We start from the raw sequence: 15,290 nt of genomic DNA, 5'->3' as shown, positions 1-15,290 counted from the left end.
CAGCCCAGGGACCGGGCATGGCTCCCCGGGGAAGCGGCCGGCGCTGCTCAGCCTGCCAGTTCCCAGCCCCTAGGAGATGCGGAGATGTGGGCGGCTGGGTGCTGGGTGCCCTGCAGCCACCCCGTGTTCTTCAGAGCAGGATGTCACAGGTGGCGGTCACCAATCTGCCATTAATTTCCCTTATAATGCCCATCCTCCCACCGCTGCCTTCTTCAGGGCTCAGCCTGGACACCCTTTATTTTCAGGATAAATCCCCCACCCCTCTGCACCCCACTTTTAGCAAACCACATCTGCAGCATCCCCTGCAACGCCAGCGAGAACGGGCACCCCCCCTGCCCCGGAGCGGGGGACAAACACACCCCAGCACACACCATCCGGCAGCACCAAAACTGCGGCCCAACGCATCGGACCCACCAGCATCCCCATCCCAGGGGCGACGCGGGCAGCTGCCCGCAGGGATGCTGCAGGCAGCGCCTCGTCCCTCTACTCCCGCGTAACGGGAGAGGAGCATGCCGACAGCTTCGCGGGGTGCAGGCGCTCCCCTCTCTCCCCGTCATGCTGGCGCTAACGAGGTTACGCAGATCAAGGTAGATCGGCGAGGCAGTGCCGGGGGCGGAGGGGATGCCCGATAATCTGTCTGAAATCCAGCTCCCGCCGCAGCGTCCGCTAATATCCGCGGCGTTCGCGCAGCTCAGGGCTGCAGCTCAATTACTGGGGCTCCGTGATTTATATCTGTGTCTGGCATGATCTGCGGCTGACGGGAGCCTGTAAATAGCTCCGTGCCTTTTCCTGGGAGCTGCCTCTTCACTCTTTTTTTTTTCCATTTTTTTGGTGGTTTTTTTTAAAAAAAAAAGGCTATAAATAAATAGCTCAGCCTTTGTGGGTACCTGTAGGCAGACTCTCAATTGTCGGTGTGCTGGCCCCTGCACAAAGCTCCCCCAGGCATTGCAGGGTCTGGGACCCCCAGGGACCCCCTGAAATGTCCCTGGTACCTCTGGACCCAGCTCCAGGGACCAGTTCTGCTCCGGCGCAGGCGGAGGACTCAGTCGTTCCTCGCTTTCCTGGGAGTGAGAGGCTGTAGGTGACACGGAGAAACCAGCACATAAATAAGCGTGAGCCCAGTGTCATAGTCAAGAAGCCCAAATGGTGAAGGATCTCCCAAATTAACTGTGCATGAAATTGGATAGAGACAGTGGCTCGGCCCATCCTTCACCACAGAGATTTGTGTGCGACGGCAGAGTCTCCTACCAGCGATAGCCTTCCCTGGCTGGGAAGACACAAAATCTTCCCGTAGGACCAACTGATCACACCGGGGAACAGCCATCAGGGGAGCCAGTGCCCTGGTCCACCTGGATCCAGGAGGGGACAGCAGGTCCTCCCCCAGGACCGCACTCCCCGGCCCACGGACCTGCTCCCTGGTGTCACCCAGGCACTTTGCAAGGAACCGCTGCGACTCACGGCCCCAAGCATCAAACTGCTCTGCAAAATGTACCGCGTGAAACGTGCCCATCAAAGTGGGGTTTGTTCAAAAGACTCTTCAAATGAACCCTTCCCTGTTTTTTCTCCCAGTTTTCCATGTCGGTGACCCTGTGCACGAGCCCAGTCCCCACCCTGGCAGGTGGCCCTGGGTCTGGATCACTTAGAGGACACGCGAGATTTCCCAGTTCATCAAGGTTGGGATATTCAAGCCCCTCTTATGAAGACAGGGCGTCTCCAGGTATAAAGTGTTAACAACACGGTTAAAAACATATTGTGCTGGTACCAATATGCTTTAGGACTTTAACATGAGTAGCTATATGCATACATAGGACATAGGAAGAGAGTCAACGGTTTTGCCATAGCAGGTATCATCCATGGTGGGTGCCCACCCAGCCACCCATCTCAGGAGCCTGGCAGCAGAGGTGCCTTCCCAGACACATCCTCCACCCTGTCTCTCCATAACGATGTCTCTGGAAATGGCAGGAATGCCCTTGTCAGGCCAGGCAATGCATAGATTAGACAGGAATGCCCTGAAGAGTTTTCTTAAACAGTTTGGTGCAATCACCTTTGCAATCGCAAAGAAAGACTAAGGGTGGTTGTGTCTTCTCCACGTGCACAGAGCGATGGTCTTCAATGCCTGCCAGCCCCCAGGCAGCAAGACCAGTCAAAGAAAATGCTATAGGACAGCATTGGACCATGCCTGTCCCACACCAGGAGCCACCACAAGGGTGGCCACCATCATAGTGGTGGGCATGGGCAACACCAGAGGCATGTGGCCCTCCAGCAAGGCATCCAGGTCGAGTTTAGAGGACTGTCGTCTCCTTCTCGGTCATTGAAGACATCTTGGAGAAGCTCCTGTGAACAATGCTGGAGTGGCCGGTCTCCTCACTGAGGGCGTTCACCAGTCTGGAAAGTATGGTGACCTTAAACTTCTTAAAGTCTTGGCCCATGAAGACGTAGAGGACGGGGTTCATGCAGCTGTTGGAGGCAGCAAGCGCCGTGGTTATGGGGATGCTGATCTCAAACACGGAGCGCGGGATCATGTCAGGCTGTGTTTCCAAGAGGTTCAGCAGGTGGTAGGGACTCCAGCAAAGGAAGAAGGTGACTATAATGGTGACGATGATCTTGAAGGGCTTTTTGGACTTGGCAAGGCGGTTTCGACGCAAGTTGAAGACGATGGCGATGTAGCAGAAAGTGATGATGGTTATGGGAAGGATGTACCCGGCGAGGAACCTGGTGATGTTCACCGTTCGGTGCCTCATTAGTGCCAGGGCTTGGTAAGATTTATTCCTGGAGAGGGAAAAGTTGCTAAAACAAATCACGGAGTTGCGGGCTTGTGCCGTGTCTCGGAAGACAAGAGACGGGCAGCTCATAATGATGCCAACGGTCCAGATAATTAAGCAAACCAAATACGCTAGGTTGGTCGACCGATGGTTTTGAGACCAGACGGGAAAAACCACTGACACATAGCGATCAAAGCTGATGGTGGTGAGCAGAAGGACACTGGTGTACATGTTGAGGATGAGGAGGAAGGAATTCAACTTGCACATGACTGTCCCAAAGATCCAGTTGTACCGCATGGCTGTGTAAGCAATGTTTATGGGCAGGAAAATGTTGAAGAGGAAGTCAGCGACGGCCAGGTTAAGGAACCAGATGGCATTGACTGACTTCTTCATCTTCAGAGTTATGATTGCAATGACGAGGCCATTGCCCAGGATGCCCAACACGCAGGACACGGTGTAGATGACGACAGAAAGGATCCTCGCAACATCCTTTGGGTCGTGGGATTGGTCTGTCCACACGCTGCTGGTGTCTTCACTGGTGTAATCTGGGTAGTCACTGTAGTTATCGACATCATCCAAGTAATAGGACAAATTCGAAAGTGCCATTATCTGTAAACAAACTACAGCCTGGTTAGTCCCAGGTTCTCCAGCCGGTGACGTTTCTCTGCGTGTTTCTGTTGAGCAAACACATGGTGTTAATCACAGCAAGCACAGCCTGTGGGAGGGACGCCGGCCCCCCGATATGTGCAGACACGAGAGGCTGTGCAGAGGAGGGATGGAGCACATGGGTACAGGCGATCATAGAATCATAGAATGGTTTGGGTTGGAAGGGAATCCCATGGGGACCCCACTGCTGGTCCTGGGGGAAGATGCTCCCTCCCACAGCGCCTCACCGTGTTTCCACCCCCCCGACCAAGAGACATCAGCTCCCTGAGCCACAGGACGTGATTCAGTCACTCGTCTCCACCAGGATGTGGCTGTAGCCTCATCCTGCAAGAAATGTCTATTACCCGCCTACTTCCAGGGGAAAAACTAGGATGATGCTTATTAACAGCTCATTAACAGCTTTGAGACCTTCCAATCTGCAAAATATTACAGCTCTTCTCTTTTTTTTCCCCCAAGCACCCAGCAAATTGGACTGAAAATCCAGCACGCAGTGGACCACACACCCAACCGATGCTGGGCACCCGGCCGGGTGAAGCCGGTGTGACACCTTCTCACCTTGCCTCCCCGTGAGCACGGCTCCACGGCTGGACGCCTGTCGGGATGCAGGGAGAGACAGCGGTTCAGCGTCCCACGGCACAAAGGCAGGTCCCTCCGCGCGGGTCTAGGGACGAAGCTGTAATAATAAAGCCGAGATCAAAGAAAGGGCGTTCGCCCTCGGACGTGGGGTTAAGGGAGGAAACAGAGACTCAGCCACCACCGCCGCAATTTAACCCTGTGCAGCCTCCCCAGCAGGTTGGTGCTGCCCCACACCTCGGGGGGGGCTGTGCTGGCCTGGGAACCCCAGACCGCAGAGCTGGTGAAGTTGGGGTCCTGCTGTTGCAAGAACGTCCATCCTGGAAGATGATTACTTACAAACGACCCAAAACCAGATGCCAGGTAAGACCACCAGATAAGAGTCAGGAAACGCCTCTTGCAACACACTGTGACAAGATTGCTCGATGAGGCTACTCGTGACCATATATGGAAAAAAGACTCAAGTTCATGAAAAAGGACGGCAAAAGCGCCTCTTCAACAAACCACTGGGCACCGTCAGAGACTTAAAGCGCACGCGTAATTAAGATGGAAATATTTCGAGTTCCGGGAAACAAAATGAATATGTATGATTTGGGGCAATACAACCCTCAGTGGTTGTAGCTGGTGGCATGCACGATAGGCATCCCCCGTGCATCCAATGCCGCAATGAAGAACGCCTGCTCTTTAATACTACATTGGTGTTAAGGAGTTTTATTCCCAATTTCGGTGACACTGCCGTGATCCCAGTAGTTTTTGGGATAACCCAGTACAGAAATCCTGTACCGTACGCTCGGTACAAGCATCCGACACGAGCCAGCCTCAGCAGGTTCATGCAAAGAGCCCTACGATCAAGCCCACAGTAACGTTATTATAAATAATTAAAGCCATAAATATGTGCGAGGTGCCCGGACTCTCACACGGTTATTTCTCTGATTAAATCGGTGCCCTGCGTGTTTTAAAATGTTAATTGCCATACCTAACAGCATCGTTTACCATCATCAGAAGCCGGTCTCCACCAGCCACTTAGAGCCCTGCGTTAAATGGGTTCAACCACTCCCCTGTGAACAGTCACGGTGGGTTAAGGCCAAGAGCCACCAACGGCAATTAGCAAAGCCCGAGCACGCCGGAGCGAGCCGTGGTGGGCAGCAAGAGGGGTGGGATCTGTGCGAAAGCCAGCACGGGGCATCGCACCCAACCTCGGTCTTGCGGGAAGGACGTGGCTCTGCCCGTCCAGGCTGGACCCTCCTGTTTTCAGGGCGTTTCAGCTCAAAGGTCCCCCTGAGCATCACCCTCCCCGCCAGCCCTGCTTTGAAATCCCCGTAGTGTTTGTCCTGTAACCTATTGTTTCTCCCTGGGCTTTTCCTCCTGTTCCTTCCTGCGATTGCTGCTGCTCCCATCGCTGCAAAGTCCACGGCCGGGGGTTTAAATCACAGCCCCATCGTTTCCCCTCTTGACGAGCTCCAGGAGACGATAAGCAGCCAGAATAAATAAGGTTTTAGTGCAAAGCTTGTGAATTAGTTTGAGCTGGAAGGAGGCCTTGCCCCAGAAAAACCTTGATCGTCGAAAGGATTAAAGTTGATGATCCGGTGGAAGTAACAGTATCAGCAGAACTGGAGGTTATAGCGCTGACTATTAATGTCCCCGGGTAATGAGCCGTCCTGACCGCTGCCTTCACGGACCAGCGGTTTTCATGTCATCACCTTCCCAAAGGCAAAGCCACAGAAAGGTGGAGGAGCCCAGAGTCCAGTGTCCATCCTATCCCACTGCATCGCATCCCATCCCATTGCATCGCATCCCATCCCATTGCATCCCATCCCATCCCATCGCATCCCATCCCATCCCATCCCATGCCATGCCATCACATCGCATCGCATCGCATCCCATCCCATCTCATCCCATCCCATCCCATCCCATCCCACCCCACTCCACCCCACCACCCTCGGACCAGAGAACCCCAAAGCTCCTGGGACTCGCTCTGCCACCGGGGAGAACCCCCCAGGAAATGCCCCCCGCCTGCCATTTCCCCTGTGGTGTCACCCGTGGGGTGAGCGAGGGACCCCCGGGGACAGACCGCTGCCCCTCACCACCACGAGGGCAGCCAGACCCCGCGTCCGCTGCAGCACCCACGGGTCCCCTGCCCGGGGTGGGCAGGAGGGATCCCTGCAGCTTTACAGGCTCCTCTTCCAATTGTGCCCATATATATATTTTTAATGTAAAAAATCTCCTCTCTATTATTATTTTTAATTGCTGAGCCCAGCAAGTGCGATGACATTCAGCTTCACATTTCAAAGCTGTATTTAATGGATTATTTATTTGAATTTTCTGTTTATTTTGCTCTAACCCCCTCCCCCACACACACTTCCTTTTTTTTCTATTTTGTTTTAACATTTGCCCTTCTCGAGGCAGACAGAAAAGGCACATGATGGAAAAGAACACCCCCACCCCCCCCCCGACCTCTGCCAGGTTGGGCAGGGGGGTGGCCCCGGTCCCCGCTCGGGATGAGGGGTCGAGGCTGGCCGGAGAGCAGCAGGAGCCGCAGGGCTCTGTTTCCCCGCGGGGTTGGGCAGATGATGGGTTTGTTTCCAGGGCTCGTGCGGAGCTATCGCAAACCCCAAGGCAGCGGACAGGCAGCTGCCAAATCCACCGTGAACCTCCCGGGACAGCTCTGGATACCGGGAGCTGGTGTCCAGACCCGCCGGCAAAGCATCCAGCAAATTCCCACCTGCCTCCCTAAAAATGGAGAGCCCGAGGGGCGGCTGCGTGAAACCTCCCCATTTCTCACTGAAAAAAACCCCAAAGTTTGGAAAAAAAGCTACAAAACCATAAGCATGTTTCAACGCTCCTGTCTGGTTTGAAAATACCCAGCTTGAGCCAAAACTGCTTTGCTCTCCCTTCGGTCTATTCATCAATGTCCTCCTACCTCAACAAAAATGAGCAGAGGATCTACCCAAAATAGCCTTTCAGTCCAGGCAGCCGCCGGCGGCCCCGTCATCCCGCAGCTGTATTTGTCTTGGTACCCAGGGAAGGCCGAGCCCAGCCCGCGGGCGCCGGGGTGGGATTCCCGACGGGCGGCTCGCGCATCAGCAGCATCACTGCGCTCACCGGGGGAGGATGAGGTCAGGGATGTTGTTCTTGGGAAGGCAACAGGAAACGGAGAGAACAGCAGAAAATGTTCAAATCCAGCTTTTCTGGGCGAAAGCTCTTCCGTGGCTGGCCCAGACGGGCGGGAGACGGATGTGACCGGGGTTACGGGGAAACGGGGGGGGGGAGCTCAGCCGGATCCGCACACCGGGGACACGGCCATGCCCAGGGAGGGCAGGGGATGCTCAGCCCCCCGGCAGCGCGTGCTGCCCGAGCTCTCAGCTGCCTGCACCAGGCATTTACAGAGACAGGCAGGCTGCCAGCACTGCCTGCTGCCTCCCCCAACGCCTGCGGGCAACGCCTTTACTGGAGGTACTGATACAGGTTGGAGGGGGGAAAAAAAAATCAAATAAAATCAAATAAAATCAAATACAATAAGCAGACCAGCTTTTGAGCACACAAGATCCTGCCTGAGCCATCAAAGTGCGTCGCGCTCTTACCCGCATGATGCTGTGAAACCGGGCTGGGACCAGCGCGTGCCTGTGCGGGGTCCCCACGAGCGCTGCCCCAGCGCTGGGGAAACCGGGGTGCCCTTGGGTTAGTGCTTGTTCTCCCACAGCACCCACGGGTGCTAAGGGTGCAAGGGACACCCAGGGACAGGACTGAAAAACGTCCCTGGGAAGCAGGTGGATGAGCAGGGTGGGTTCTGCTCACCACTGCCAGCCCCTGTGCGCTGTGCCCCTGCCTGCACCCCTGCCTGCACCCCTGCCTGCACCCCTGCCGCTGCCCCCAGGCAGCTGCTCGGCCTTTTTCTCATTTGAGCATTTCCCCCTCTCCTCCTCCCCAGCAGCGGTTTCCGAGGTCCCAAACCCAAACCTGCTTCCTCCGGCGTGCGTGGGAGGAACGCGGCCAGGCTGTCCCAGCACAGCCCTGCTCCGCCAGAGATGGGAATCGCAGGCAGATGTTGGAGGGAAACACATGGTGGCTCATCTGAGGAGCTTTGGGAAGGGCACGGGGCGAAGCAGCATCTCGATGGCCCGCCTGGTCGAGCTCGAGTCCCACCCTGTGGGTCGGACCCTAAGCACAGCGCGCTCCTGTTGCTGTCAGCAGGAGCACGCCCTGGGGAAGATGGATGCGTGCCCCACGCCGAGCTGGCACCTGAGGCCACCCCATCCAACCCGCCGGCACCCGCATTTTTCCAGCCTGGGAGGGACGTCCCTCCCCGGGATCCAGCGTCCAGCCCCGCAGCAGCCGCTCCCAGACCTGTGCGGGGGGGATTGCCAGCGCTCGGGGGGGGAGCAAGAAAACAAAAGGAATGGGTACCCAGCTCAAATTCACCCTTATTTTATCCAGCAATTGCCATGGCAACAGCTGCGGCACGGAGAGATGCTGCGCAGCATCCCTGTCCCCACGAGGATGCCGGGGGACGGAGCCCGGGGTGTGAATCAGCCCCCAGCCACGTGCCCATCAAAAGGGAGCTCAGACCACGCCACCGCAAACCCCCGAGCACCGGCCTGCCCAAAAGCTGCTCCCCGGCCGCGGCCCCGCTGTGCCACCCGTCCCTGAACCCTCTGCCCAGCTCTGCCCGGCTGAGGAGGGGACGGGGCAGGGGACAGGGAGAGGCAGCAGCACGCTGAGCACCCGCAGCAGCCTGACACCAGGCACGCGCGCTCGTGCCAGCGAGGATTCGGGTTGGCAGCTCCCCCAAGTCACCGTTTGCAGGGGACCCCGGAGGCAAAGCCAGTCCTCACAGGGGAAACTGAGGCACCGCGCTCTGCCCAAGGCTGGCGGCAGGGAAGCCCGAGCCCTACCTGCATCCATGGCACTCGGACGCATCCCCGCTTCACCGCCGCGGAGCGGTCCTCACCTCCTCGCTCTGCCGGGACCCCCACGCCTGGGAGCTTTCGGCACCCCTGCCTGCTCCCCGCGTACCGACTATGGCTGCGTCTCCCGCCCGTGTGAACAGGGAAGAAAAAAAAAAAAAAAAAAAAAAAAAAGGCATAGCTGGAAAAGGCAGCCTTAAAAGAGCTGCTGTGCCCAGGGTGGGACAGAATAACAGCATGAGTCAGTGTTTGTCTGGGCAGAGCTGGCTGGGCTGGACGGGTCGGGACGGGTCTCCACGAGCTGCCCCAGCCACGGCGCGGGGTCACCCCGATAGAAAGCACACGCCAATCCAGCCAGAAAGTGGCGTTTAACCTCAAAATAGAGGTTGTGCAAGGCTCTTCCCAGGGCAAAACTCCTGCAGGAGCCCGGCAAGGGAACTCGTCCTTCCCTGGCACCCAGTGCCCGGGTCGTTAAGAGCCGCCCTGTTAGTAAGAGCCCAGCCCCAGCCCTTTGCTCCCCGACTTTCCCATTCTTGCGAAGGGTTGAGCATGAAAGGGGAAAGTCTTGGGCGTTCGTACCTACTCAGGCAAAGATTTTCTTTAAAAAGGGCAGTTTGTGTTTCCGTGCTGCTTAAAATGACTTGAGCTGCTTGCAAGATAATAAAAGTTCTTTCATCTCCTCTTCTCTCTCTTTTTCTTTTTTTTTTTTTTATATATAGGCTGCTATTAATTCTAGACTCTCCTGGGACTTTGCAAGCAATAAAAAGGCCAATAAAACTCCTTTTTTCTGAGCATCCTCCCCACTGCATCGCACCAGGCCAGGCGGGAGGGATAGGGCACGGAACACGGTGATCCCAGGGGATTTGCATCCCCTTTAGGACCTCAGGATTTGCCTCAGCCCAGTGAGGATGTCCCTAAACACAACCTGGGTTTTATCACGGCCGCTCAGGGACAAAGTCAACGCACGTCTTGGGGACACGGCGTGCCACCTGCGGGGCCGTTCCGGCTGTTCTCAACCGCTCGAGATTTCGAGGGTACAAAGAGGAAGGAAACCAAAGAAAAAAAAAAAAAAGAAAAAAAAAAAAAAAAAGAAACTGCTCTGTCCCTCCTGCTGCCGGAGGGACGGACGTGACCGTACCGAGGATGGGGGAAGGTCAGGGTTGGCAGAGCTCAGCAAACCCCCCCCCCTCCCCACAATGAGAAAATCACCCTGAATCCGCAGGAGCATCCTCCAGCCCCCCGGCTCGCAGCTGCGTGCCGCGCTCCCAGCTGCATGCTGATCAGCACAGCGAAGAAAAACCCCCTGTTCTCCCTGTCCCCACCGAGGGGATGCTGCCACGTTATAAAGGACATCTCCCCCCCCCCCCGCCCTCCGCCCCGCAACTTCTTCCAAAATTCACACTCGGTTCCTCCCCGTGCAGCTTTCCCATGGGCAAAGCCACCGTGTCACTGCAGGCTGTAAACTCCATCTCTAAAAGACTTGGGGATTTTATGGAAAATTAGAAAAAATAAGGGGTTTGGCACGGCGGGCGACGGTGACCTCCGGGGTCCCAACGCGCGGTGCGCGTTGGGACCCCGGAGGTCACCGTCGCCTGCCGTGCCAAACCCCCAAACCAACTTTATAATAACAGAGGAGCAAAAAACCTCAAGCAGTTGCAAATCCCTTCAGCAAAGTGATGATTTCCAGCCGGCTACAGCAAAACCCTCCCTCCCAAATACATCTAAAAGAGAAAAAAAAAAAAAATTAGATATATTTATATAGAAACCCAGAGGTATTTACCTGAGCTGCATAAATCCCCTGGGGTTTTGAGCGCAAGGAGGCTGGATTACACGTTGCTGCTACTTCTACAACCTCGTTAGGGCTTGCACACAAACGACCCCCAAGTTGCGTCGCTTCAGCATCCGAGTGGAAGGGTGCCATGGATATTGCTGAGCTTTCTCATCCCGAGAAGGAGTATTGCCGACGGGAGGACGAGAGAAACAAAACAAAACAAAACAAAACAAACCAAAAACCAAACCCTAAATCTGCAGCCCGTGGCATAAACCAGCTGCCGGGCTCGGTGCGGAGGTGGGCAGTGCCTGGGAAGGGGGAAGCGGTGCTCGGTGGCAGGATGTGGGGACTCGGGTCCTTGGGTAGAGGCGCTTTCTTGCACGGTTCAGCTGGACACGCAGAGGGGACAGGGCAGCCGACTGCCCTCAGCTCCGCTTCCCGTCCACCGCGGCCCCTCCGCTGCTCGCAGCTGGCTCGGGAGTCCCGCGGGACCCTCGGGCAGGGGTTGGGCATCCCTTGCCGGTGCCAAAAAAAAAAAAAGCAAAAAAAAAAAAAGCTGTGGTCTTGTTGGTCCCAGCGAGGGGTGAGCGCAGCCAAAGAGCCCCCTGCGATCCGCGATGGGGCATCTCCACCCCCGGCTGCCCCATGTCCCTGCTCCCCAGGATCCCCCCCCCCAGCCCTGCCCCACCGCCTGGGATGCCCCTGGCCTTGGACACGCAGGAGAGGGGTAACCGAAATCCGCCCCTGGGGTGCATGGCGGAAGGGGAGTACATCCCCCCGCTCCGGCACGCTCGCCAGGTCCTGCCTGTCCCCAGCTGTTCATCCAGCTGGGCCCCACGTGCCGAGGCGGGTTTGGGTCCAGCGGCGAGTTCCCAGCGATGAATCAGCCCGTCCTGGTCCGCGCCGCGACCCCGAGCAGAGGGGCAGCAGCCAAGCGCCAGCCCGGCCTCCGCCCGCGCCTGCGAGTAGGTGGCGATTGCCCGCGGCGTGCGCGGTGCGTCCGGCGATCCGGCACGGGCTGAGCCTGGACGGCCCCAAACCTCCACCCTGAGCCAGAAAAGCCGGCCCAGAGGGAGATACACACTAAAAATCCATGCACGTGCAGCGGCTGGACCGAAATCCGGCACCGCGCACCTGCGCCAGGAGCATCATGTTCAGCGGGAGCCAGCAGCGAGCCTGGGGCAGAGCCCCCCACCCCTCGCCGTCACCGACATCGATGCGTTTTCTGGCTCTCGGCTCCAGCCGTGCACAAGGGAGAAATCCCGATTTCCTCAGAGCCAGCGGCACCGCAACTGGAAAACTGCCACCCAACCGCGACCCGGGGGACAGCGGGCGATGCCCAGCAAGGAGCGATGCCTCTGGGGAGCCCGCGGCCACCGCCATGCCCTGCGCAGGTGGGGACATTAACCCCCATCACGCACGGCCGAGCTCCCACAGGAGCTGAAAAGGAGGAACCGGAGTCTGGGCCGATGTTCGTCTTTGCACAACGACGCGTTGCAACATCCCCCGCAGCTGAATCAGGAGGAAAGTTGCTGATGCGCCCGGATCGGAGGATCCGACCCGGAGAAAGGAGAAGAGACGCAAAAAGCCCAGACGCCTGCACCACGCGCAGATGTGCCAACCCAGGTGGCTCGTGACCGGCACGCTGGCGTCCTGCTCCCAGGGGCTTGCGGGACCCCCGGGATGGGGCAGCGGCTGCACGGGGCGCGGGGTGCCGGCAGCAACGCAGAGCGTGCCGTGCTCGTGACATTCGTGGCACGCGGCAGGTCCCCAGCGGGATGCAAACCCTTTGCACGCCGATGCGCCCGGGCGAAGCAGTCCCCCACCCCGCAGCGGCAGTAAATGCAGTTTACGCCCAAAAGCAATAAAAAACCCCCGTGAGAAACGTGGTCCTGGCTGGGGCGGGTTGCATGGGCTGGCTCTGCCCCATCGCTCTGCCAGCAGGACCCGTCCCGTCCTGCCCTCTCCCACAGTAACACACCCCAGTCCCCCCCAGTATCCCCTTCTCGAGCCTTCCAGTGACCTTTCCAAATACCTCGTGCGGTGCCACGCTCTCCGCTGCTCTGTGCCGGGGAGGATGAGGTCGGGGTGCCAGGGTCACCCCGTGCCCGGCGAGGAAGAGGAGCTGCTCAGCGCAGCCCCAGTCCGAAGGCTCCCCGGGAGCGAGCGGGCTCTCACCCCCCGCGCGGACCCCGGCACAGTGCCACTCCCCGCCGGTTTTAAGGGCGAGGGGAGGGGGAAGGAGCGGCGGCGGCATCCATCAACGGGCTTTTCTTGGCAGCACGATGCTCTGCGAGCAACAGCTGGGAGAGGGTGTGACGCCGGGAGCTGGGAACGCTGGCCCGGATCCTGTCGCGACCCAGCGCGAGGAAGCAACAAGCCGCTTCCCAAGGGGCCTCCTTTCCTGTCCCGTCCCCCCGGCCGGGAGCACGCTGCCCTAACGAGGGCTAACGAAGCACAGAGGGCTCCGAGTGATGCCTGCCCTGGCCAGGGAGCCCAAGGGGAGGCAGGTGGCTGCCGGCCACCCCGCCGTGTTGTCCCCACGCCGGGTCACCCGCTGTCCTCCACCACCGCCACCCCCCCCCACCGCCCCCAACTCCTTCCAAGACGTTGAGTCACTTCCCTTCGTCAAATCTGGCTCCCAAACGCCGCGGCTGCTGCTCGGGGGCTGGTTCCCTGATGGCTTTCATTACCACCAGGATGCAGCAGCTGCTTCCAGGCAGCACCCCCAGGCTGCGCAGCCCATGGGGGGCTCTGCGGTGGCAGCTCCATCACCCCCCCAGCCCCGATAACACATGCAAAGGAAGTCTTTCGGGGGGCACCGGGGGGGGCTGTGAGAGGCACCGGGTTCCCCTGGGCAGGAGGGACGGGCAGGGCTGGATGCAGGGATGGGGTTCGGGGGGGAGCCTGGCCCCAAACGGGGAGGAGACCGGGAGGTTTTCCGGATCAGCCCCCGGTTTGGGAGCGCTGAGCGGCGCAGCCCCCACCCACGCAGGGCAGGAGGTTCGGATAACCCCACGCTTGATGTGGCACCGAGAAAAATCCCTTCCCTCCCCGCGCAGCCCCCACGCTTCTCAGCTGCGGCCACCCCAGCCCCGGCGTTCAACCCAGCCGGGATAGGAGCCAGCACAGGGTTTGGATCCCCACGGCAATACCCCCACCTTACCCCCCTCCTCCCGGCAGGATGTGGCCCAGGGAAGGAGCGGGATCCATCCGTCCAGGACCCACCAGCACCGGCGCTGCCCTGGGTTTGCCACCAGCCACTTCACCCACCTCCCTTTGGCCAAAGCGGCTGGGACATCAGGGACACACAGCCCCTCACCCCAGCAGAAAGGATGTTCATACATTAAGGCTAATTAATTAAGGCTAATTAATTATCCTTGGCTGTAAAGACAGCCTGCAAAACATCCTGCAGACCAAACCAGCCAGGGGAGAAAAATAACCACAAAACGAACGTTATCTCCTTCAGCGCGCCTGGAGTTGAACGGCGCAATTACAGCCCAGCTCCTGGATGAGGCCCAAAGAGGTGCACAGCCCAAAGCGGTGCACAGCCCAAAGCGGTGCACAGCCCAAAGCGGTGCACAGCCCAAGCAGCGCCGGGCGGCACGCAGCCCGTGCGTGGGACAGGCAGTGTGGCAGGAGCCAGGGGCTCCCAAAAAACCACCGCCGGGCATGGCGGGGCTGGGGACGCTCAGCCACAGGTGCTCCGGCACGTGGCCTTGCTAAGGGCTGCCCTTCCCGGGACCAAGCTCGGGGCACAGCACCCCTTGCACCGAGCCCGGACAGTGATGCTGTGCTGAGATGACAGACAGCCCGGCAGCACCGAGGGGTCCTGAGCCAAGACCCGGCACAGCCTCAGTTCCCCCAGCAAGGTCAAGTTTTGCAGACCCCGCAGCACCGGGGCAGGAGCTGAGCGATGTGCCTGGGCAGGATCGGTCCATCCCCTTGCCACCGAGTCCTTTCCCAGGCACCTGCCGCTTCCACCGGGCGAGGCAGGACGCAGCATCCTGCTCACACGCACTTATTCCTGTGCTTAGCAAAACAGTGAAGTTAAAAAACACGCTGACTTGGGATAAAATGTCACATCCCCAGCGTTCGCCCTGCGGTTTCCCTCCGAGGCGCTCAGCATCACCTGCTCAGCAAACCGCTGCAAACAGCAACGGGCCACAGCAGGACGAACACCCCGTTTCCCAGGGACGGCGGCCGTGCAGAAACGCCGCGGCGTTGCAGGAGCAACCATGGGGAACGTCGCGTTCCCTGGCAAGGGCACCGAGTGCCGCCCACACCGAGCAAAGCAGTTACAGCTCTAAATTCAGCGCTATCGGGAACCGGTTCATTTAGGTTTATTGGACCCCCCTCCGCCGAGGCAGGGTGAAAGCACCGAGCCCGGCAGGTCGGACCCCGCCGGTACGGGTGCTCGCCCTCCTCTCCTGTGCAGGCGGTGGGAACCTGCCTGAGTCATCCCGTAGCAGATGTCACACTTAATGCGGAAGAAATTGCACGAAGCTTTTCACTCTCCGGGGGGAGCTTCCTCCATCATTCAGCAGCACTTTCCCCTCACCCTGGGCAGAGCCATGGGGAAAAAAAAAAACCCCCACACGAAACGGCCGGAAA

The 15,290-nt window shown here is 58.7% G+C and overlaps 1 protein-coding gene across 9 annotated transcripts; it reads right to left on the bottom strand.

Annotated features, from left to right (window-relative positions):
• Window positions 1-1,750: 1,750 nt before the first annotated feature.
• Window positions 1,751-13,207, bottom strand: CMKLR1 (chemerin chemokine-like receptor 1). 9 transcript variants are annotated; one of them, XM_075770166.1, is made up of 3 exons: window positions 12,712-13,207; window positions 3,984-4,101; window positions 1,751-3,436 (listed from the first exon to the last, which is right to left on the bottom strand). In XM_075770166.1, exon 3 carries the CDS (start codon window positions 3,366-3,368, stop codon window positions 2,283-2,285), a length of 1,086 nt encoding a protein of 361 aa, XP_075626281.1. In that variant the 5' UTR covers window positions 3,369-3,436; window positions 3,984-4,101; window positions 12,712-13,207; the 3' UTR covers window positions 1,751-2,282. The 9 variants fall into 9 exon arrangements, with proteins under 9 accessions (XP_075626281.1, XP_075626288.1, XP_075626284.1 ...); XM_075770173.1 differs by having other exon boundaries at window positions 1,751-3,382; XM_075770169.1 differs by having other exon boundaries at window positions 1,751-3,371.
• Between the last annotated feature and the right edge of the window lie 2,083 nt (window positions 13,208-15,290).

This window comes from Balearica regulorum, chromosome 17 (assembly GCF_011004875.1).
Source record: "Balearica regulorum gibbericeps isolate bBalReg1 chromosome 17, bBalReg1.pri, whole genome shotgun sequence".
Lineage (NCBI taxonomy): Eukaryota > Metazoa > Chordata > Aves > Gruiformes > Gruidae > Balearica > Balearica regulorum.
Note: the sequence above shows the minus strand (reverse complement) of the source record. Positions and strands in the feature narration are given on the sequence as shown.

Excerpts from the sequence above, each read along its gene's own strand:
- CMKLR1 (XM_075770165.1), bottom strand. Across the intron at positions 3,372-3,983 it reads CGTGCTCACGGGGAGGCAAG|ATAATGGCACTTTCGAATTT; the intron begins GTGAGAAGGTGT and ends GTTTGTTTACAG.